This window comes from Octodon degus, unplaced genomic scaffold (assembly GCF_000260255.1).
Source record: "Octodon degus isolate 3935 unplaced genomic scaffold, OctDeg1.0 scaffold00006, whole genome shotgun sequence".
In the NCBI taxonomy this organism is placed as follows: domain Eukaryota; kingdom Metazoa; phylum Chordata; class Mammalia; order Rodentia; family Octodontidae; genus Octodon; species Octodon degus.
In genome coordinates, this window is record NW_004524582.1 from 29430516 (window position 1) to 29455099 (window position 24584).

General features: G+C 48.8%; 1 protein-coding gene across 1 annotated transcript in view; it reads left to right on the plus strand.

Annotated features, from left to right (window-relative positions):
* The window catches only part of Stk32b (serine/threonine kinase 32B), a 331961-nt gene that overhangs the window by 197315 nt on the left and 110062 nt on the right, over window positions 1-24584 (plus strand). The window contains exon 4 of the mRNA XM_004624576.2: window positions 23551-23724. Coding sequence (XP_004624633.1) covers window positions 23551-23724 — 174 coding nt within the window. The remainder of the gene's footprint in view (window positions 1-23550; window positions 23725-24584) is intronic.

The following is a 24584-nucleotide window of genomic DNA, read 5'->3' on the forward strand; positions in this document are numbered from 1 at the left end:
GTCACCTAGAGAGAAAACATTCTCTCAGGCTTTCACAGAGAGCAATTGGTCAAGCAATGGCCTTGACTCATCCATATGGCTGACACTGACAAAAGATCTACAAACTGCGGTCCAGGGTTTCAGGATGAATCCAGAGGGTATTTGACTGATCTTGTCAGGTACAGAAATTACATCTCTTGTTATATAGGTCTTGCTTTATCTTGGTCATAACCATCCAACAGAAAAGTATAAAAACGAGGTGTAAAAAAGCCATATTAATATGCTGAGCTGTAAAAGGCTCAAGTCAACAACTCCTGACACTGCCAGTCCTACAGATAACCCACTACTATTATGGACTACTGGACTAATTGGCTTATTTTGCTGAATTCACGCATGTACAATATTTAAATGGCAATAGAATACCCAGCTGTGAGGAAACTAAACAAAAGAAAGGAGATATAAATGAAGGACCATTTTGTATCTGTATATACAAAATAGGATAGATATACAGCTACTTTCTCTTAATTCAATGAGAAATATTTGTACTAATAGTGTTTGGACAGGCTATCATGTCTGCATCTTGTACAATGAATACTACGAAGACAACAATATGCAATGTATTAATTATTGAAACTGTCCTAATCAGTTTTGAAACTGTCTCATTGCTGTTTATTTCTCAATAAAATTAAATAAATAAATAAATAAAATGAGGTTTAGAGAAGGAAGTAATAATTTGTATTTCATCCCAGTAGGAACCTGAATTGTTGATTCACTTCTAATGACTAAAAATAAAAGAAAGATGACATCAAAAAAATAAAGTGCTATTTATAGGCTGGGGAGATATCTTGGCGGTCTGAGTGCCTGCCTGGCAAGCACAAGGACTGGTTTGATCCCTGTTACTACATGCTGTGCCACTGTGCTGGCCACCAAGTCCAGGCATCGTGGCACACACCTGTAATCCCAGCGCTGGGGAGGCTGAGACAGGAGGATCACTATGAGTCCAAGCTATGTAGTGAGACCCTGCACCAAATAAATAAATCAGTAAATAAATAAATGACTACAATAATTTAAAGTACTATTTATAACATCATCAAAACTATAAAACACTTAGCAGTAAGCTAGATGAACGTGTAAAAGCCCCCCGGAAGGCTGTGCCGTGTGCGTGGGCTTGAAGACTCAACAGTGCTGTGCTGCTGAGGGACTCATGGGTGCCACACAGTCTTCATCCCACTCCCCGAGGCCTTTATGTAGGAACCGAGAAAGCTCATCCTAAGATCTATGTGGAAATGCAAAGGACCGAGAAAGGCCAAAGTAACTTTAAGTAGCACGAACGTCGTCACAGAGTCAGTCCCTCTTAGTTTTGGGACTTACTGTCCCCGCACTCCTGCAAGCGACTGGGCTACTCATGGTGAGGCCAGCACAGGCCAAGCAGTGCTGCAGGAACAGAGAGAAGCCAAGCGTGTGACATGAAGGGGCGCTCAGGAGTCGGCGCGGCCACATCCCGCCCAAGTCCCATCATCACAGACACGGCGCTGCTGGGGTCAGGGCCTGCCGGGGAGCAGCTTTAGTATGGGACACATAATTTATAGGATTACTGTATAATACCCACCCAAAGAGTCAAGAGTGGCAGGATCTACCCCGGCACTAGAAACCCCAAGGGTCCAGCTGAGGGCCTGGACCCCGTGGCGATGTCCTGCACAAGTCCAGCTGGAGGCCCAGAGCCCACGGCAACGCATCTCATGCAAGTCTGTACCAAGGATCTGCACTGGGAAGGCCCAGAGGTCCGTGGTAGAAGCTCAAAAGGCTGCAGGACAAAGGATCTGTGGCAGCAGGCTGGGGATCGGCACCGGAGCCAGGAAGTGACGCTCCGCGCAAGCACCAGAGCTCCCCCAGAGAGAGCTGCAGCCATCCTTGGTGACAGAGAGGGCCTGAGCGCCTCTGACAGTGGGAACAGCCCAGCTTATATCAGGAACGCCGCACGACAAGCTTCTCCAGCGGAATCCACAGCCCGGCATCTCCCCCTCCAGTTCTGCTTCTGTGCTGGCGGCAGCAGTCCTCGGGTGGCCTCTCACACTCTGGATCTGCTCAGCGGGGTGTTACAAGCTGACCACCAGTTAATCCACCACAAGTGCTTTGACTGGGTTCCAATTTGTCAGATTGAATTTTATGGTAGGGAATTGTTTTCCAGTCATGATCTCAAGCGTCCATTTTATTTAAAACTGTCCTTAATCAACTTCAGTCAAAATACCTTCTTAGGGTGACCCGCGTCTGGGTGCCCTCTAACCCAGCCTGAGGCAGGGAGATGTGACTGGGGGAGGGTGCGCCCCAGAGGACCCAGTCTGGGGTTGCGTCTTGGCCGTTCCTCAGGGCCCCTGTGGGTCCTGTGCTGTTAGTCCTAGCGGTGGCTCTGCAGGTCTGGGCTCACGTGACCCCTGCCAGCTGCTGCAGCGCAGGGCTGTACAGTGCTTCAGGATCTTGGCCAGAGTGGAGAGACACATGCACCAGGCATGGAGGCTGAGATAGAGATGTCTGGGAAGGCGCCACGTGAGCAGAAGCTCCCAGCTGGTTCACACTGGAGGGCAGAAGAGGAGGCTGGCAGGGAGGGCAGTGCTCACACCCCAGAGCTCAAGGGGGCCTGGGGAGGGCCTCAAGACTCCAAGCAGCGCCCCCCTCGGGTGCCTGGCTAGAGGCACTGAAGCCTCTCTTCATCGAAGAACCAAGTGGGAGCAGTCAACCAGTATCTCAATCAACATCATTTTTTATCAAGCTTTCACCACTTTGAAAAAATCAGCCATTGTGTTCAGGGCATGGTTTACTTCGGGGAGTTCAGTGGGTGTCCCTCTTGTCGCCTAAAGACTCCATTCTAAAGCCTCCCAGCTGCCACTTGAAGACAGAGAATCTGGTGTTTCCAGGTCTCTAGTCAGATGGGGAAGGACTGGAACGAAAGGGCTGTTGTACGGCTCGGAGTCGGGGCTTTGCCGAGAGAAAATCAGAGAACACAAGGGGATGTTTTTCTTTAATTTCTTATTTTAATAGAACCATAATTGTGTCTACCTCTCTTTATGACTCCTCCATCACCAATAACCTGTACAGACATCTTCTCATCGGCTTCTCGGAGCCCTGTGACCAGCTCTCGCTTTACAATAATCCCATATTGAGATGGCAGATGCAGCTTAGACAGAAATGCGCGGCCCTCGTTTTTTTCTCCTTGGGCACCAGGCTCGGTTTGCACAGGAACCCGCAGGGTGTTGCATTTCCCCCTCACCCGGCTGAGACAGAGGGGATCCTGGAAACTCTCCACACTGCACCTGCCCTGGTTCCCGCTGGACGCGGCACCCCTGGCGGATGGGCAGCATCCTCTGAACGGAACTGTCCCCTCCTGGAGTTTGTTCCTCTTAACTCCAAATCCGTGTAAGACAGATAACAATGTTGCACCTGAGGATGGTTGTGGGTAGAGGGGCAGTGCGTGTTCTAGAACTTGTTTCAGCGTACCGACTTCGTGGGAATTATTCTTTGCACCAGTACATAGCTTGCTTTTTATTTTCAGTAAAAGACGCAGAGGAACTGTGAAAGCAGGTCGTTCCCAGAGCACGAAGCTGGCCGGACTACCAACTGATCGTTCTGGTTGCTGAGAAAGTGCTGGGGTGTCACAGCCAAGGCGGCAGCGTCGTCTTGGGGTTCTCGTGGGGCAGCTGAGGCAGCTGACGAGCTTCGGTCTCAGGTTCTTTGTTCCTTCTGGACGCTACTCTGGCCTCATGGACTCTATTTGAACAATGTGGGCAAAGCCTCTTTTCCTTGTGCACATCCTGCTCTGCTACGAAAATGATTAGGATGCATTTTGCTCAAAAAAAAAAAAAAAAAAGAAAAAGAAAAAAGTTTAGAGCAGTGCCTCCTAGCTGCTGCTACTTCTGCAGCTTGTCCGTACAAGGCTGGGGAGGTGCTTGGATTGCCAGCATTTTGAAGAGCTTTCACATTTTTGTCTTTCCTTTGTATTTGCAGCAATTATATTGATAGACACAGATTTTTAGAAGTATCCAATGACCAATAATCTGGTCCTTCCGGAGCCTGTCTTTGCCCAGAAGAATATTTCTGGCCACACTAGGCCTCATCTATCACTCAGCACAGATTCATTCATCAGCTGTTCCGTGAATAAATGACTGGGTGACCTAGGAAGGGAAGTGGCTGACTGCTTAACGGAAACCCTACCGCAGTGCCCAAATCGGCCCGAAAGGAGAGCCAGAAGCCAGAAGCCAGACTGCAGGAGCTGCCGCTGCCAGCCAGGCACAAGCAGGCCAAGTGGCTGAAGGAGGGTCCCGGGGCAGTGAGTGGGAGAAGTGTAGGTGACACGTGACACAGGACAGGGCGGCTTCTACTTCTGTCTGTTAGGAGTGGGCTAGTACAGGACATAACACCTGTCTGCAAAAAAAAAAACAAAAACAAAAACACAAGAAATGTTGGAGGGGAACGCAGATTTTAAAATATTTTTAGTTCAGAACTAAGCTTGGAAGAAACATGTGCAGGAGGCAGGAGGCTTCTAAAACCTAGGTGTCAGGAGGCTGAGGCTGCAGCTGCCTCGGCCTGGGGTTGAGTGACGCTGCTCTCTGTTGTCTCAAGATGTGGGGTTCAGTACCTACAGGGGAAAGAAAGGAGATGGGGTGTGAACTGAGGCCACTGTATGAGCTGGGGTCCCTCAGAAGGCTGTGCCCTCATGAAGTACTGACCAAAGTGAAAGACCTCTGTCCCCCAGCACAGGACACAGGAGGACCCTTGGCAAGGCTACTGTAAGTGGGGAGCACGTGTGGCTGGGAAGCCCCGGAGTCTCCATCATAAGCACTGGTTCCTGGAGCTGTTACCTACCTCACAGGCAGGGAGGACCGCAGGGTACAGATGCCGCAGTGCGGATTCTAAGCCCCACTAACCCCACGTACATGTTGTACATATTCTCCCAGCAGTATTAATGCTATGTAAAAACAGGGCAAGGATAAATGCACAATTGGAGACACCATTTCCATCTGAGAGAAAGAGAAAGGGATGTCACTGGCGAGAGGGACTCCAGGGCCTGTGTGCTGTCGGACACTTTCTGCTTCTGAACTTGAGCAGTAGCTACACCACTTGTTTATTATTTACAAATCACACATGCTTGTGTTACATGTGTTGCTTGTGTTCTTTCAAATAGGCTTAAAAATGCACTATTGATATTGTTTTTGACTAATCATAAAAATTTAGATATCGTATAATATTTAACTATATATCTGATAGAGAATAATTAAATTAAGCTAACTATCATATCTGTCCCTTCATTTACCTACCAATTTTTCTGCTGAGATGTTTGAAATTTACTCTCTCGGCTCGTATGAATAGATAACATGTTGCCTTTGATACAGTGTCCTGCTAGATAGATTTCTCCTGACCGTGTGACATTTTGAACTATTTCATCAATACCTCCTCCTTGCCACCACTACCCTGAAGTCTCTGCTAACCGCAGTCCTACTGTCTACTTCTATGAGCTCAGCGTTGTTAGATCTCACGTGCAGGACATGTGCTGGGGCGTGGCTCGCCCCACTTTGCACCAGGGCCTCTATATTCACTGGTGCTGCTGCCGGCAGCAGGGATTTCCCTTTATGAGGCTGAATTCCACTCCACCATATATGTTATCTAAACAGAGGTGCATGAAGACAAAGAATGAAGAAGATTTATGAGAATTAGCGAGCACCATGAGAGACAGTAACCTTCATATAACAGAAATGTGTGGAGAGAGAAAGAGCCTAGAAAGTGTGTTTATGGAAATAGTGACTGAAATTTTCCCGCATCTGGTAGAACATCCAGGTATAGCAAGCTCAGAGGGCACCAACCCGAACCAACCCCCAGATACGCCATCATCAAGTTATAAAAAAATCAAAGACAGCAGGAGACACCGAGGCCAGCACAAGACAGGAGACGCTGCAGGCAAGGGAGCATGGGAAGGCATTCCAAGGGAGCATGGGAAGGCATTCCAAGGGAGCATGGGAAGGCATTCTACAGCTTCCTCAGCAGGAGCCCAGCGGCCCGGAGGGCGGAGCAGGGTGTTCAGAGCATTCCTGGGGAAACCCACCAACCAAGGGGACTTGGTCTGGTAAAGTTGTCCTTCAAAAATGAGGAAGAAATAAAAGCTTTCCCAGAGGAAGAAAAGCTAAAGACTGCTTTACAGAAGTTATTGAAGGCAATTCTTCAAGCTAAAATAAAAAGCTGATAAACAGGAACAAAAAATTAACTGTCTTGGTTAGTTTTCTTGCTACTGAGACAAAATACCCAGCACCCAGAGTTAAACGGGGAAGGTTTATGTAGCTTGCAGTTTGTGAAGGTTCCAGGCCGTAACCGACCGGCTCCAAGGCAGGGTGGCTTGGCACAGGGGCTACAGTGGAAGACACAAGAAGCAACAGGAAGAGACAAGACCCTGCCTTTCATATTGCGTCCAAGCTACCTGCCCTGGTAGGTATAGCACTCACACCCTTAGCCCCAGCACTGGGCTATGAAAAAATCACAAACTCTAAATTTAGCTACCTCTGAAAAGCCCACCCTCCAGGACTGCATAAGGCTCTGGGGGGACATTCAGGCGCAAAACATCGCGATAAGTAAGGAGCTCAGTGGCATAAGCAATAGACACTTGGAATTCTCTAACAAGCGTCAGAGTGGTATAGAAAGCCATTTTATCCCCACAAAAAGCTATTTAATGCAGTTGAAATCAATTAAAGGACACAAATTACAAAAATAAATGTAAATTTTAACATATAAAAGATGGAGAGGAAAATATAAAGTGTGTGTGTGAGATAGAGATAGAGAGAGAGAGAGAGAGAGAGAGAGAGAGAGAGAGAGAGAGAAAGGAAATTGTTATAACTTAGTCTGTCTAAGGATATCTTCTGTAAGCTTCATGATAATCAGATAATATAGTTTGATTTAAATCATTTTAAATTCATCCAGGTGTGTTTTCTGGTCTAACCTATGTTCTAATGGAGAGTCTCTTTTATGTGTACTGGAGAATATGTTTCTTGAAAGTTTTGGATGGTGGTATAATTCAGTTCTGTTTCCTTATTTACCTAAGACGGAGGGGGAACTTCTTCATCTATAAAGAGCTGACATGAAAAACCTTTATCTAACATACTAAACTATGAAGGAATGAACGAGCTTCCCCTTAGATTGGCCAGAAGCAAAGATTTTACTTTCACCACTAGAATTCTGGACACTGGAATAAGTCAAGAAAAAAATAAGGCACAGAGATCGGAAAGAAAGAAAACTGCTTCTATTTTCAGATGATGTGCATGCAGACAGCACGTTTGTATACTTGAACTGTATAGCCGTATGAACTCACTAGTTCTACAAAATTTTTAGTAAATTCTTGGGACTTCCTACGTAAGCTATCATGTCCCTTACTAAAGGTAAGTCAGCTACATATTAAGCCCTAGAACTGGGATAGCAAGGTTGCAGGATAGAAGACTAGCACAAAATTAATTACATTTCTATAGGCTATCAACAAGTACATGAAAACCAAAAAATAATTTTCAAGTACTGTTTATATTTCATTACTCATAGATAATAAAATACTTTGATATACATCCAGCAAAAATATCTGCACCGTTTATATGCTAGAGGTAATAAAAAAATGATGACAAATAAATGGAGGCACACTGTGTCCGTGGATTGGGAGATTTAACGTACTAAGTAAGATAATTCACTTCTAAGTGGCTTAACACAATTACTACAGAAAAGAAGAAAATTCTCATTGTAGACTTAAATTTATTCTGAAGTTTATATTAGAATAGCTATATTCCACAACAGTTAAACAGTTTTGAAAATGAAGAAAACCCGAAGTGGAATCGTTGCTCGCCGCTGAGCCTCGTTAGGTAACCACAGCGCTCAAGTCTGTTAGTGGACCGAGGAAACCCTGAAGCCAGGGGATGGTATCGAGACACCAAACAATACAGATTCTCCTTGTTCAATGACCTACCCGCCTCGCAACTGTGCGGACGCAACCAAGGCGCTCTGGGCCTCAGGACTGGCCCGGGACTTGCAGCCAGAGGCCCCCAGCCAGGGGAGCCTGGCTACGGCGGCCCATCTGCGTACAGTCGTGTAGCGCTCGCTGATGCGCTGCGTGGGGCGGTGCTATAGTTCTGTTCTATTATGTGTTACAGTACTGCTCGTAGTAGTTCTGCACATAAAAACCAAGTCAGCAAGTTGGAGCTGCCTTTGACCGAGTCTCTATTCTGAATATTGTAGTGTAGTATTGTATAGGATTCCTCACTTAGTGACCAATGCCTTTAACAGCCCAGTCGCTTGAACAGAATGTCGTCACTAAACACAGAACATCTGTATATCCAACTGATGTTTGACAAAGCTTCAAAATGAATACAATGGAGAAAGGACACTTTTTAAACAAAGAGATGAAAGAAAAAATAAAATATACATGAGAGAAAGGAATTTTGCCAATTGGACAGCTACAGGACAGAAAAATAACTTATACCCAATTTATACTCACATTCTTTTAAAAATTCAAAATGAGGGCTGGGTAAATAGCTCAGTAGAATAAGTGCTTGCCTGGCAAGCACAAGGTCCTAAGTTCAATCCCCAGTACCACAAAGAAAGAAAAAATCAAAATGAAGTATGGAATTAGTGTAAACTTTAGGGGAAGATTCCTAAGAGAGTATCTTCATTCCCTACAGCTAGGTGAAAAGCTTTCAGACCTAGCCCTAGAACTATGATGCATGAAGTAAAAAGTGATAAATTAGATGATATAAATGGAAGATGTATGCTCTATGAAAGAACTTTGCAAGCTACATATTTGATAAAGGGTTTTTCTACATATATAAAAATGCTCAAAACTCCATGAAATGTTTAAAAATCTATTTAAGTCCAGGGATAGAGCCTCATGACAGAGCACATCCCGAGCATGTGGAAAGCCCGTGAAAAAAATCATTCCAATTATAAAATGATAAAAAAGTACATGAATAGACACTTCATGGCAGACGTCATGAAGTAAGTAAGCACATGAGAAGTGCTTAACTTCTTCAGGCAGTTCAGCGTAGTTGGGAATCTGGCACAAGGACAAATGTCAGACCTCCCGGGTCCGGAGCTCATGGTGGGGCCCAGCAACCTGTGCTTTGCCAGGGCCTCTGGAGCTTCCAGTGCTTGAGTCTGCAACTCAGTGGCAGAAACAGGTGTGGGACTCAGGGCTTACGTGTGTGTGCGCGTGCGTGTGTGCATGTGTGTGCGCACAAGCTAAAAGAAAGGGAGAAATAGCGCACAAACACATGCCTACACAGACGACCTAAGATCAGGGTAGATAGAAAGCAAAGCTTGAGTGGGTCAGAAGTTCGGGACATCAGCAGGGATGGGGCATCCGGACTAGCTGGTGAGGGCGCCGTGGGGGGGGGCAGCGAGAGGGGTGGGGGATGGGCTGCAGGCGACGTCACGTGGCTCAGCCTGTGTGTCTCCATCAGTACACTGTCTTTTGTGCAGTGGGAGAGATTTTATTTCTTAGAATCAAGCAAAGGTAGTGATATTAAACTTGCATTTATTTTAAGAAGTTTTTTAGTGAGTAGAAATATAGATAGTGGTTGGGGCCGGGGAGATAGCTCAATAGAATAAGCTCTTGCCTGGCAAGTGCAAGGTCCTGAGGTCAGTCCCTGGTACCACAAAAAACAAACAAAAAAGAACAGAAATATAGACAGTGGTTGAACTTAGTAGCACATGAATGTTTCATGCTTAGAAAACTTCCTATTATACATCATCTATCCATCAATACATTTTTAACTTGCTTATGTTGGGAAAAATATGTTTACCACCCTAAAACTCAGTACAATATTTTTAAGAAGGTGACATCAGGGGAAATGTCAACTTACATTCCTCATGCAACCATAGGCATCTCAGGACCACATGCAGTCAGTGGGAAAAGTCACACTAGGGATCCCTTGCCACGGAAGAAGTGGGTCTCAGATACAACTGAGGGCAAGAGGCCTTCTTGCTGCAGAGAACCAGGCACTGAGATGGAACGTTGAGGGCATTTTGTATATTAGCATGTGGGCCTTGGGCCTCTTGTGTTTATGCTGCATTTTAAGAAAGTAGTTGAGAGCAGACCAAAATTAGAGAAAAAGGAGGGCTACAAGGAAAGCCAATATTTTGGCCCTACCTTTCTAAGGTCAAGTAAGACTCAGGACATATGAGAACTTGTACTGTAACGTCATGTACCTCGGTAGTGTCCCAGATTTTCTGATCAAGAAGGTTATGGGGCCAAAGAGGAAATCGATCGATGACGTGGAGTGTGCCTAAGGAGAGTCACATGAGGAGAAGACACTCTCTCAGGCTTTCACAGAGAGCACATTGGCCAAGCAATGGCCGTGACTCATCCTCATGGCTGCACTGACAAAGGTTCTACAATCTGAGGTACAGGATCTCAGGATAAATCCTGAGGGCATTTCACTGACCTTCTCAAACCAAAAAGCTACAACTCTTGTTGCATAGGTTCTGCTTTACCTTGGTCTTAACCATCCAGTAGAAAAGTATGAAGATGAAATATAGGAAGTAAAGCCATGTTGTTATGTTGAGCTGTGGGGGACTCACGTCAATAATTTCTGACATTGCCAATTAAACAGAAGACCCAATGCTGTTATGGGCTTCTGTACTCTTTTAGAATATTTTGCTGAGTTTACACACCTATAATATTCAACAACGGAACTTAAAAAAAAATTGGGGTATAACTGTGAATGTCCATTTTGTATCTGTGTATTCAAAGTGGTTGGGATAGATATATAGTTGCATTCTCTTAATGAATAGAATGATTTTTTCTAATGGTGTTTGTAAGTAGGATCACAAGTCTGCATCTTGTACAGCAATTAACCACTAAGAAGAATATATGCAGTGTATTATTTGTTGAAACTGTACTTTCGATTTGATTTGAAACTGTCTCATTGCTATATGTTTATCAATAAAACTTTGAAAAGAAAAAAAAAAGAAAGTAGTTGAGAAACTTGGCTTGAAGGGTTTTCCCCATTTTAAAACTTGCAGAAAATCTGCTTTGGGTTGGTGTCTTTGCAAGGAATGCCAGCTTCCCGAGTGCAGTCTGATCTCCGTCCCAAGTGAGAGGAAATGGAGGGGAGTACATCTCTGAAACTAAGCTGGTGGTGTGGGCCATGAGGTCAAGGGGAAGGGTCCCTGCGAGGGCAGAAAGGGGCTGTGCAGCAGCAGTTCAGAGCAGCGAGGGCCACTGAGGATGGCCGTGGCAAGCTCCTCAGCTTCTCAGACCCCTGTCCAGCACCTGTGAAACCGAGAAACCCTGCCATCAAAGTGTGGAAAGGGTAAAGACGGGGTGTGGTGGCGCATGCCTGTAACCCCAGCACTCGGGCGGCTGAAAACTGGAAGAATCACCCCTAGTCTGATCTATGTAGTGTGACCCTGTAGACCCTCTACGCCCTGCACACCTATCCTAAATTCATTTTTTAAAAAAGTGTAGAAAGGTTAAGCCTGAGGTGTTCAAACAGCCCAAGTCTCAGCAAATGATGCCGGAAGCCCTCATGCCTGACGCACAGGAAGCACTCGACACACGGGGTTCCCTTCGTGTCCCCCCATCCTCTCTGCAGATGATGCCCAGCTGAGAAGATGCAAGCTGCAGGTCTCCTTCAGAGCACTGCCCAGGAGGGGCAGAACGGCTCCATCTCACTCATCAGACACGCAGGGCCAATCTTTGCACCGTGCAGCGAGCAGAGGCGCTGCGTCAAGCTCAGTATCTTGTCTGGGTGAACAGAACAGTCGCCTCCGTCTTGTTCCACTTTTTCCCTATCTCTTCTGCCGCTTCTACTTGTCCTATGTCAATGGCTGCAGGCCCTTTAGCAGCCTGAAGGCTATAGGTTAAAATCAGTAAAATCTGTCCCCATAAGAGCAGCGTGCGGCAGCTGCATGGCTTCAGTCCCGTGGGCTCTGCCCTCCCCTCTGGTAGAGACCAGCGCTGTTCCAACTTGCCGCTCAGCTCCCCCTCTTCCCACAGCTGCTCCTGGTTGGCCTGAGGAGCTAAGCATCATCTAGGGTCTGCTCCCATGGTCACCTGGGCCTGCGCAGGCGGAAGGCGGCTGAGCAGCTGGGTCTGGCTTTCCGGGAAGGAGGCAGGAGATGAGAGTCAGCCTGGCAGGAAGAACAATGAGACCCATCATGTTCGAGTGAGACGAGGACTTTGTGGCTCAAGTCAAATTAAAAGAGAAGGGAAAAGAAAGGCTTATTGTGAGTGTTATTAAAAATGTTATTAAAGACTTCTATGTATCAAGTACCATTCAGGTTTGATTATCTCTTTTTACTTGTATAGGATGAGCTGACAGTGAGCCTAGCCTCCTATTGTTGGATTTCTTTTTCAGACAAGCCTATTTTTAGATCTTTTTTTCTCTTCTTTTTTTCCCTTTGTTATGAAGTTAGAGCTGGGCGGGTTAGGCCTCACTGGCCACAATGCAATTGTATGCACCACTATTTGGTATCATTTTATTTCTTGATTGGTGGTGCTGAGTTGGAACCCAGGCCTCGTGCATGCAAGGTGCCTGCTCCGCCAGTGAGCTGCATCCCGCCTCCAGCTCCTCTTCGCTGGATGTTAAATTGCTAAGAATCATGGGGGCAAACGTGGTGAGCCCCCATCTTCATCTGTATCCTCAAGCAGGATTGATGTGGGGTGACCTAAAGGATCTGTTTTCTCTGCCCCTGCAGGAGCCGCACAGGGAAGGCCAGGGCGAGGAGCGTGGGAGGCAGGGACTGGGCCTAACTGCCGGGGCGTCCCGGGTAGCTGTCCTGTGGAGCCGTCTCTGGGTGCTCAGTGGCTCTTGCCACAGGGAGGAAAAGTGGAAGAAGATATCCAGGTGGTCCAGACGGCCTTGGGGTCCCCTGCGGAGCCCTCCTTTTCTTTCCTTGGCTCCTCTGTGATTAATGCTGCTTGCTTTATAGAAAGTCTGGGGGAGCTGGGCCTTGACCAGGTGCGGTGGAGATTCGGTTGCTCGTGGAGTGGTGGATTCAGCTCGGCAGAGGTGCTCTGAGATGTTGCTCTGTGTTTTTGTGCCCACCCAAGGCTGCTGGCAGAGAATGGTCATCAGAGGGTTCACCAAGGCCACCTGTGAAGGGTACAGTAGCGGGTCAACCCGATCAACATTGGGATCTAACGCAGAGACTGGTGGAGCACGTTCTGGTCGGGCCACGAGGACGTAGCTCCAGGGTCTCCACCTGGCCCCTGGACTCCTCCTCCCTGGCACTGTCCCCTGCTCTGCGTCCTGGCTGCCCTGACTAAGGAGCTTTGCTCCACCGCACCCTTCTGCCATGCTGCTTCTGTCTTGGGGAGAGCCGTCCGTCTGTCAAGTCCCCAGAGACTGTGAGCCATTTAAGTCGTGGGTGTCAGGCATCCTGTGTCCCAGCAACAGGAAAGCTGACGGGACATCCCCCCACTTCCTGAGTTGGAGCTGATTGGGAGGCAGACAGGAGTCTGGCGGGTGGAGGCAGGAGCATCCGCTTGGTGGCTGGCACAGTCATTCACAAAACCCAGACTCACACCTGCGTCACAAAGGGATTTCTAAGGCGTCCGCTCTGAAGTGATTGCGCTTCAGAGCGGACGCCTTAGAAACCAGAACCGGAAGCGGCGCTTGCCTCCAAGCCCCATTCATCCGCCAGGTGCTGGCCACAGAGAAGGCAGGCGGAGGCGGTGCTGACAGGGCTGCTTTTCCCCCAGTCTTGCTCTCAGATGGGCCACGTCTGCTCTGGGCTGCAGAGGGAGCAGGCCAGGCCCTCTGGCCAATGGGAGGTCCTATAGGCTGGGTCATAAATGGCATGCATGGTGCCTGATATAGGGTTTCCTTCCCCGCCACCCCTCCTCCCTGACCATCTTTCTATACCACCCCCATTTCTGTTGAATGTGTGAGTGACTTAAACACCACACAGAACGTGGGTGCTTTGGGAGTTTGTGGCCTACTCACATGTGTGATGCCATGGGCCGGGTGGGCTAGATGCAAGGACACAGCGTGGAAAGGAGAGGAGGCCACAGTGCCACGAGGACAGTGCTCTGGAGCAGCGAGCACAGCCGGCAGGTTCTGGAGAAGAGCTCTCGTGTTCCAGCTTCCAGCTTCGCCATTTCCCATCCAGGATAGCTTGGATATATTGTTTAACCTCCTAACTGACCAGTGCTGAGATATGTGGGGTGATTCATAACAAAATTTACCTTAAGGATCACTATGGCAATGAAATTAGTGCTTGTACTTAAAGCATTTGGGAGCTGGGGAGATAGCTCAGTGGTCAAAGCACCTGCCTGGCAAGCTCAAGGACCCAGGTTCAATCCCCAGCACTGCATGCTGTGCCAGCCCTGGAACCCCAGGTACGCTGTGCCAGCCGCTGAAACTGAGCGTGGTGGTGAACACCTGTAACCCCAGCACTGGGGAAGCTGAGACAGGAGGATCAGTATGAATCCCTACTGCATTGCAAGACCCTGTACCAAATAAATAATAATTTTTTTTTTCTTTTTGCAGAACTGGGGATTGAACTCAGGCCTTTGCGCTTGCCAGGGAAGTGCTTATCCCACTGAGCCATCTCCTGGGCCAGTAAAATATTTTTAAAAAGCATTTGGGAAGGAGCTGGGTGTGATGGTATGCACCAGTAGTCCCAGCCCCTGGGCAGCAGGAGGGTTGAAAGTTTGAGACTAGCTCTGGTTATATAGTAAGTTCCAGGACAGCTTAGACCATTTGTAGTAAGACCCTCTCTCAAACAACCAAAGCAAATAATAAAGCATCAAGGAGGAGGCTGATGCATCGTAAGCACCATGTCAGTGTGAGCGTCATTGTCACAGGGCACAAGGGGATCCCCCACCTCGGTGTTGCGGGGGTAGAGAAAGCTTCTTAAAGAAGACAGCCTCAGTTGCACCGAGGCATCGTGCACACATGGGGCCAGGCCCCCCACTGTGGCAGGGGCTTCCCTGGGCCAGTGTGCCGGGCATTTCGGAGCATCCATGGCCGCTCCGGGAGATGCTGGAAGCCTCCTACCAGTTTCAGTACAAAATATGTCCCCACATTGGCCAAGTCCAGGGTTCCCTGTGGAACAGAACCGCCCCCAGGTGGAGACCCTGTAAAGCAGGAAGTGATTGAAAGCCCAGAATAGAGTGGTGGAGTCCCAGCAATGTTGCAAATGAGCAGCAGCTAAAGGGGGTACAATCAGGAACTTGTCATGACATCGACTCCAGGCTCCTTTACGGACATTCCAGACTCTAGTAAGCAGTCTCTTGATGAATTCCTGGCTAAAGCCTTGGCTTCTGGCAGGAGCTGAGGAAGGTAGAAGCCATCGGCCCTGTTTGCCAATGTACGCATGCATTCAGCATCCATGTGGGCAGACCAATATGCATTGCGTGCCCCTCCTGACCATCCACAGCGCAGGCCCCAGAGCTTAAGCCACAGGGCGTTTGTCCCATGTAGCATCACTTTCACAGAATGAGATTTTAATGCCTCCAGCCTGTGCTGAAGGACAACACACACACACACACACACACACACACACACACACACACAGAGCAACAGCCTTACAAGAATCCAGTGGGAAAATTGTCTTCTGACTTTGGTACCAGGAAAAAAAATATGATGCTTTTCATTGTACATTTCAGAATAGCTACACGAAAGGATTTCAAATGCTCCCAAAGCAGATGTGAGCAGTGTTTGAGGTGCTGAGTGCGCCACGTGGTACCCATCAGGGGAAGCCTCAGGTTGCAGTCCTCAGGACCACGTGTGGTCAGTGGGGAGAGGCACACTAGGGATCCACTGCCACAGGGGAAGTGGGTCTCGGGTACAGCTGAGGACAAGAAGCCGCCTCCCTGCAAAGAACCAAGCACTGAGCTGGAATGCGTAAGGCATTTTACTTATTAACACATGGGTCGTGGGCCTGGTTCGTTGTGTTTATGTTGTAGTTTAAGAAAGTAGTTGGCTGTTGTACGACTAATTTCTATTAGCTCACTGAATGGAACAGTTAGTGTTTGTACTGCTTGATTCCTCTTCCCTGCCCATACCTGGCCATCTGAGCAACTATTTTAAAAATAACAATACGCAATATAAAAACCATTGTTAATTTCCTATCACCTTATTTTGAAATTCTGTATCTTTTTAAAATCCTCTTTAAAATTAAGAAAATAGTTGAGAAACTTGGCTTGATGGCTAATGTCCTGCAATTTTTCCCATTTTAAAACTTGCAGAACATCTGCTTTAGGTTGGTGTCTTCGCAGAGAATGCCAGGCTTCCCCAGAAGGGTGCTGATCTCAGAGGAGGGCACTTAGGTCCCAAGTGAGAAAATGGGGGCGGATGATAAATCTCTTAGGCTAAGCTGGCGGTGTGACCCTGAGGTCAAGAGGAGGGGTCCCTGTGAGGGCAGAAAGGGACTGTGCAGGCGGAGTTCAGAGCAGCAGTGGCCAGCGCAGAGACGGGTGGGACCCCAGGCTAGGGACACTTACGCCTGCTCTCATTTAGATTTTTTTCCCCTTGACCTATCCTTATTCTTAATTTTATCATATTACGAATTTTAGAAGTCATTTCAATCCTTTCAAAGGCAAAGTAGGAAATTAATTTTAAAAATGTAAATGAAAAATAATAAACCAGCATTGCCTTGTTCACACTGGTCTTTAAGAGCCAGGCCGGGCCTATACCTCCCCAGCTTACACCCACTGGGTCCCGGCCACGGAGGCCTCACTGGCCAGCTTCCTCTGTGGGTCATGTTCCTGGAGCAGGGCACAGCATCTGCATCTGGGGTCTCCATGGCCCTGTGCAGCACTATCGTGGGAATAGAACTGTAATGCCAGCCCAAGCAGAAGCAAAGACGCACACCTACGGAGTGGCACAAAACTCCCGAGAGGCCAACAGAGGGGATGTCTTGTGCTCTCCGCCGTAGCGCTGAGTCTCCTTGGCCAGGCACAGATTGTGGCCTGGGGCAAAACCCGAACTGCAGCAAGAAAAGATTCCCAACTTGAATTATTGCTTAAGTTAGTGTTTGCTTTGCATCTTGGTGTTGTTCCTTTGTCCTCTTCAGAACTCATTCCAGTCTGCAAGTTTCCTTCTGAAAATTCGTGGTGTTCCTCCGAAGAGTTCTGATGAAATATTGAGTGAAAAGCCTTTTGACTGTCCAGCGGCGGTCAGGGGTGCAGATGCGCTGATTGTTAATGTAACATTTTGATGGTCCATCATGTTAGAATCTAAACTCGGTACCTGTGGGAGGGAGGTTGTATTTGAGTCCTGTGGTTTGTCTTTGGACGTCTGAGCCCTTCTGCACAGTAGCAATGCATGACAGGTTGTATCAGGAGACTCTTGGTTTTGCTGTGACTCAACTACATCCTCCTATAATTCGTGTGTTGGAAATTCTGTCGCCAAAGTCCGAGGTTAATGGCCTTTGGAGATGGGACCTTTGCGAGGCAGTTAGGATTAGAGGAGGTCATTTGGGAAGGGCTCCAATGATGGGATTAGCGGCTTTACCAGAAGAGGGGTGAGACCAGATCTGAAAGCTTTCCCGTCTCACCATGGGATGCCTTCGCCGTGTTGAGAGGCCCTCACCAGATGCTGTATCAGGCTCCGGACTTCCCACCTCCAGAATCATGGATTAAATAAACCTGTGCTCTGTGAGTTACCTGCTCTCAGTTCATTATAGTAATGGAAAGCAGATTAAGACAAGTTCTAAGTGACAGCAACACAGTGTGAAATGGCTTAAGTCGGAAGCCACAACAGTCAGTGCCCATGTGCATGTAAAGTTCAGGAAAGGACCTTTCTTTTGGCCAGGGTAGAGCTGTACCTCCAGCCGCACCTGTTGCCATGTACAGCCCCAGCCCTGCTTATTTGTCTGCGGCCTCACTCTACAGAGACATCATGTTCCCATGCAGAGCAGCAGAACCCTGGGAAGACTCCCAGTCCTAGCCTCTAGCCTAGCAAACCTAGATGGAGGGATTTGCTTCCGGAATCCTCATACGTATCGCAGGGAGCACCCCACAAGGCCCTATGGGTCACTGGCCACCCCCAGACCGGGCTGGTGTGATGTGCGCTCACCCTGCAGTCGAGGGCATGAATTTCTTGGCTCTTGGTTGAGTGGAAGGGGTGTGAGTCACCGTTCAGCAGCAAGAGGAACATGTGCGATGAGGAAGGAGGATCCTCAATGGGCCAGCAGCAGGGGAGCGGAGGGCCCTGTGAGGCCAGACCGTCTGCAAAGTGCCAGGCGAGGGGACCAGATGACAGCCCACCTTGGAGGCCAGCACTGGCGTGCACTCCAAAGCTGGGCCGGATCCATTGAAATAGGAAGCTCCGGCTCAGTCTCTTAGAATGCTGGATGTAACAATCCTCAGTGAAATCTGTGTAAAATGTGTGAGTGTGTGTGCATTTATCAGTAGGCAGCTTTTAGCCAAGAAATGCAAAGATGGTTTAACAGTCTTAAAAAATAAAAACTTCCCCCGCTCATAATAAAAATTCTTCTCTAACTTGCCCTTTGCATCAGGGATAAAATCTTATGTATTGTCATGGAGATTTTTATAAGGGATGGAACTGATAGATGTGTGATAACTAAAATAAATCAATTTGAAAGAAAAAAAAAGTTCTTAGAAGTAGGGAAAGAACTTTGTTATCTAGATAAATGGCACTCACCAAATATAGCAAACAATTTGCTTAATAATAAAATACTAGTTTATTCAAGTTCAATACAAGATCAGTGTGCCCACTACTACCTCTTGTAGTCAATGTTTTATTGGAAGCTTCCAATACTGATACAAGATCAGAAACACATGTAGGAATAAATATTTGAATATATGGCATGTCTTGTAGACATCTTCACGTAGTAAGCCTGGAGCTTCCGAGCAAGGCATTAGGGATAATAATGAAGGGATTAATCAAGTACCTGGATGGAAGATAAAGACCCGTGATTTCAGAGTTCCACTTTATTTCTTCAATGACCAGTTAGGAAACCATGTTTAAGGACTATAGATATAGTAGCAATAAAAGCTACTTTTAAAATCTCAGGATAAAACTATACATTTGCTGAACCATTAAATATGAAATTTTATAAAAGTTTTGATAAACATTAAAGACCAGAACACATCGATATTCTGAGTTCACGGTTAAAAAGATTGAGCGCTGAGAATGTCTTCGCATTTAGCTGTGAATTCGGTGTAAGTCCAACAAAAGCCAGAGCAGTTTTTCAAGAGATTGCATGTTTATTTTAGAACTGGATAGAAGAGAAAAGGCACACAGATGGCTAAAACGAGACTGAAGAAGATTATAGAGGACTGTTTGTCGTATTAGCTGTCAAGGATGTCAACAATCTCACTCCCGAGCTCCAATGTGACAAGTCTGCTTGTCTGAATTCCTATCTGTTCCTGCTGGATTCCAGGTTCATTAACTGACTGGCAAATAGACACCATCGTGCCTGGAAAAGATCCGTACCGCCAGCCTGCAGGGCTCGGTGCAGACATCCGACCCCTGAGAGCTCCAGCAGTGCAGCAGTCACTGACAGACCAAGGCTGTCCATGGCCTGAAACCGAGCTAGACCCAGCTGGTGCCCTCCAGAGGGTACGGGTCCCCCATCAGGCTTCGTGGTCCACCTGTCTCCTGCCTGTGCCTGGCATCCCAGCTCTATAGTGAGGCTCAGACAGGACCACACGTGCCCCGGGTCACCACGCTCAGGTGAGCAGTGACTAAGACCCTGGGTGGGGGGCAGAAGGAGCTGTACCCCAGGCACCACAGAGCCCTGGGCTCCCAGCCCCAGCCCTCCTGCAGGGAGCCGGTTCCTTTGCTCTGGTGTCCTATCATGCCCAGTCTCCGCCTGCGTCCAGAGAGATCTTTGGGAAAGACCAGGCAGCGCAGGTCACTCTGCTGATTTTCCACATTACCCAACGTGGAACTCGAAGTCTTTCCTTTTGTGTCTTAGTTCATTTTCTGCAATAACTGAATGCCACAGTCAGGAAATTTATCTCCCCCAGAAGAAGCTTATTCTGGAAATCCAGGAACACAGTCGGAGAGCGCATCAGCAGCATCTCCTGGGCCTCTGCTGAGGGCTTGGCTGCTGGGTCACAACAGAGCAGGGGCATCACTTGGAGAGACAGAGCAAGGGCTCCAGAGGGAACTGCTGTCATAATAAAGCCACCCCACGTGGCTAATCCACTAGTCCTCTAATCCACCAATTCAAAACATTCATGTGTGAAGGCAGAGCTATGACCCCGTCACTTCTCAACGCACCAGCTGGCCCCACCTCTTACTGCTCTCCCCTGGGATTAAGTTGCAGCATGAGGGGGCTGGGGGTGTTCACCCTGGAGCACTTGGCCCAGGGTCCCGCTTAGCCCTAGGCCATGATGACCTCCCATCCAGGACACCCTGGCTCCTCCTTTGGTGCTGTGGGACTCTCGGCTTTGTCCAGCTGCGGTGCCTTTGCACTGTGTCCCTCCAGCCAAACACTGCCCGACTATGCTTGCCATCCCCAGCCTCGTGCAGCAGTCTCGGCTCATGCGTCTGTCTAATGACTTCATTTCTTCATGGCTCGTGTCACTCTGATGGAGCATGTTTCCTCCCTGATGAGCTAAGTGTCCTGAAAAGGGCCCACCTGATAGGCTGCTGCCACCCTACATGGCCTGTCCCATGCCTGCGCGTGGAAATGCTGTATTTGTTGAATGAATGAATGAATGAATGAATGAATGTTCCAGTGACCAGCACATAGATCTGAGAAACAGTATAAAAGTTAGAATATAATTTTGTCTATGCTTTTAAATTCTTGATATCACAAAATTTTTGATTATATAAAAGAATTTAAAACTCAGTGCTTTCTAGGGGTCTTAGGTACTCTCCTCTCCTTGCTGACACAAAATACCCTGGCACCAAAGTCAAAGGCTCATGGAGCTCAGTTTGTAAAGGTTTCAGTCTGTAGTCAGCTGGCTCCAATGTAGAGTGGCGTGGCAGACAGGTCGCAGAGAGCAGTTCATGGCTTCATGGCGGGCAGACTGACCACAGCCCCTTCTATGCTTTCTAACTTAGCCAGGGTACTCAGGGTGGGCACTACTCACACCTTTAGTCGAAGTGCCCTTGAGCCTGGCACTGCACCATGAATCAATCCCAGTGTCACTGGAAGAGTCCCACCTATGATTCATGAGGCGTTGGGGGGACCTCCAGGCATAAGCCATAACACTAGGCAAACAAAAATTTTCTTACTCAAACTTCTAGAAATGGCATCTTGGACCCAGTAGCAGGCACATATTGGGAGACAGGTATATGTTGGGAGAGAACAGGGAGCCGCCTGGCAAGCGCAGCCCAGCCCTCTGGGTCCTCATGCACTTGGCAGCCACCTCCAGAGGAGACCTGTCCCCCAGTCTGCCTGTTCTCGGCTGTCCTCTCCACGAATGGACTGAACCTCACCTTGTTCTTGCTCATCCATAGCAGCACAGTGACTCCCTAAGGTGGCTCAGCACTCATGGCCCAATGTGTGCCTGACGGGCCATGCCCCTTCCTTTGTCCAATGATAGAGCTCCCCTCCCCCCACCTAGGACTGACTCCCTCCCCACCACATCCTACTGGAGCTGCACCCTGGGGGCCAGCCACTGCGACCCTAGTCCTCTTCATCCAGGGGCTGTGTGCATCTTCAAGCCAAGGACTGTGTCTTTGTCCCTGTCCCTCCAGCGGAGCCCAGTACCTGTCACAAGTAGGTGCTGAGTAAACAGCTGACAAACTCATGATTTGGGGACAAAACAAAGATCCCTCTTCCTGGTATTTATCCCAGACAACTAGAAGCAGCAAGGAGCTGGACAAGGAGAACCATGCAGCCCCCCGCCAACCTCAAGTCCTTGTCACAAGAGGCTTCAGGGCTGGATGACATTTAATGTCCTTCCAACCCACTTGCAGGTAGTTTATCACGTCTCTTGTGCCTGGATCATGGGTCCAGCCCCCTCCCAGGTGCTGCTGGCCAAGGTCACCGAAGCACGTTACATGCACAATGACATCCAGAAGTGTGGTCATGGGGTTCTGGAGTTCTTATCCCCGGCCTGACAGTGACCTCAAACCCCGAGTCCCTCTGGACCTCTGTACATTCTTCTATTGAATGAGGAGAATAATGTGGCAGTGATACTTGGAGGTGTGAAGTGCAGGTCCCAGGCCCAGACCCCATCCTGTAACCCACTGTAGGATTCCCTGGTTACAGTTCATGAATCCATAAGGAACACCACAGTGTCTTGTGATGTCAGACGCTACTCTACCACTGCTCACCAGCATTTCAGATTCTGTGTGCCAGCTCCTCACGTCCTTCAGAAGCTCAGTCCATTCACAGATTTTTTTAAGGTAAATTCAGTATTGTATCCAGTTTTCAGTCAGAAACAGCAGAGAAAATTAAATACACATCCTAAAACATAGAGGCTCAGGAACACCAAGAGTTTCCATCTCATGTTCTGAGGTTGGCTGGGCTCCACTGGCTGGTTCTGCCCCACATGAGGTCAGGCATCCGCAGAGGAAAGTCCGCGGTGCTCGCACAGCCAGCCACCAAGGCCGGGTGTCCTGGGGAGCCTGGCTGGACTTGTCAGCCGGAGCAGCTCCGTTTCCCTCCCCAGGCCTCTCCCTGTGGCTTGGGGTCCAGCCGTTCTCTCAGTGCCTGGACCTGGATGTCCTTGAGGGCCTCCAGGAGCAAACTCCAAGTGTGGGGAAAGGGCAGCAGTGTAGACCAATCACAGGGACAGGAGGGGAGGATGCACTGTCAGACACTACAACCTCAGGACAGTGAGCACCCCATCGCTGTGACCAATTACCTGAGGCAATCGACTCACTGGGGACAAGCTTTATTCTGAGGTCTCAGGTCTGAGTTTGTGGCCACATAGCCTGCTGCCTGGGCCTGGCGCAGTGGTATGTCCTGGTGCAGGTATGTGGGTACCGGAGGCTCATCACCTCATGGCCTCCAGGAAGCAAAGCAGGAAGGGGACGGGCCTAAGTGTCCACTTTGACCCTGCCCCCCGTGACCTCACTTCCTCCTGCTATCCCCTCCCCACCACCCCAAGGAGTCCAACACCTCCTAGCAGAGCTCCAGGTGGGGGACAAGAGCATAATTTCTAGGTACAAATTATAGCCATGAAGAACCACAGCAGCTGTTGAAGACAGCTGAAGGCATGTGTTAGAGCCCAGCACCAATTAAAACTTGTCTGTCAGCCAGATGTGGTGACGTACACCCGTCATCCTCTGCGAGGCAGAGCCAAGAAGACTGCAGGTTAGAGTCTGGGCAATGCAGTGACTTAGGCCTTACCCAAAATAAAAAATGAAAAGGGCCAGGATGGAACTCAGTGTGAAGGCTCTGGGTCATATCTGTGATATCTGAAGTAAACAAGCCTGCCAGAGCCTGGGACCAATGCCAGGGACCCTGTTTGTTTCCCCATGCTGAGGGTAAGGACACTGAAGATGTGCAGGGGACAAGGAATTGAAGGCCTCTTCCTCCTCCTACACCAAAACTCTGTGACCTCGGCGACACCAGTGCCTCTCTCTGGCCTCCGTTCACTCTTCTGCTGTACGGGAGCTTTGTTCTTCACGATGCTGAGGGCCCCTCCCTAACTTCTGTCCCCCATGCTCCTAGGTACTCCTTCCAGGACGAAGAGGACATGTTCATGGTGGTGGACCTGCTGCTGGGCGGGGACCTTCGCTACCACCTGCAGCAGAACGTGCACTTCACCGAGGGCACAGTGAAGCTCTACCTCTGCGAGCTGGCGCTGGCCCTGGAGTACCTGCAGCAGTGCCACATCATCCACAGGTACCAGTGCGGGGGTGTGGCGGACGGGGCACTCACGGGGGGAGGGCTGGTGTGGCAAGGGGAAGACTTTGTCTCTGACACTGAGGTGGCTGTGCCTGGGGACAATAAAAAGCAGGAAAGCTTCCTTATTGCCTTTACATTCTCTGCAGACAGACACCACCCTTCTGCCTGGGTGGAGGAGAACTGTCAGGGCCAGGGGCAGGGCCGGCGTTGGCTGTGCCTTTCACACCAGGACGTGTGGGATGGGCTGTCCCGCTGGTCCTGGGGCAGCAGGGCTACCGAGACATCGCCGGGCTTGTGGGCCGGGAACATGAGGGCTACTGCTCTCTACCCTCCCTTCCCCTGGTGTTGCGCCCTTGGAGGATTTCTTTGGCTGCAGCTCCATGCTGGTTCTGGGCTTTGGATAAAACTTGTGCTTCTGCTCCTCCTCCTTGGGAACTGTGCCGTCTTCCTGCCTGTGCCCAGTGGTGCTGCATCCCACATGGTGAGCAAAGTGCGTTGGCCCAGAGCAGCAGCTGGGCCTCGCCCTGAGGTCTTCTCCCCGGTCACAGGCAGGGCTGAGGCAAGGGCTCCATGCGTGTCCACCGGCGGTCTTGCGCTATGTCCGCCTGATCTGCTTCTGATATAAATTTCTTGGAGTCTTGGAAAAGATAAAGACTTAAACTTCTAGGCGAAGAAGGCAGATTAAGCACACATGCACAAGCACGCACACACACATGCATGCATACACACGTGTGCACACACATGTATGCATGCACACATGTGCACACACACACACATACATACACACATACACCCCTCTGTATTTTCCCCCTTTCAAATAAAATTGTTCCCAGCAGTTCGGCTCCTGAGGGTGCGGA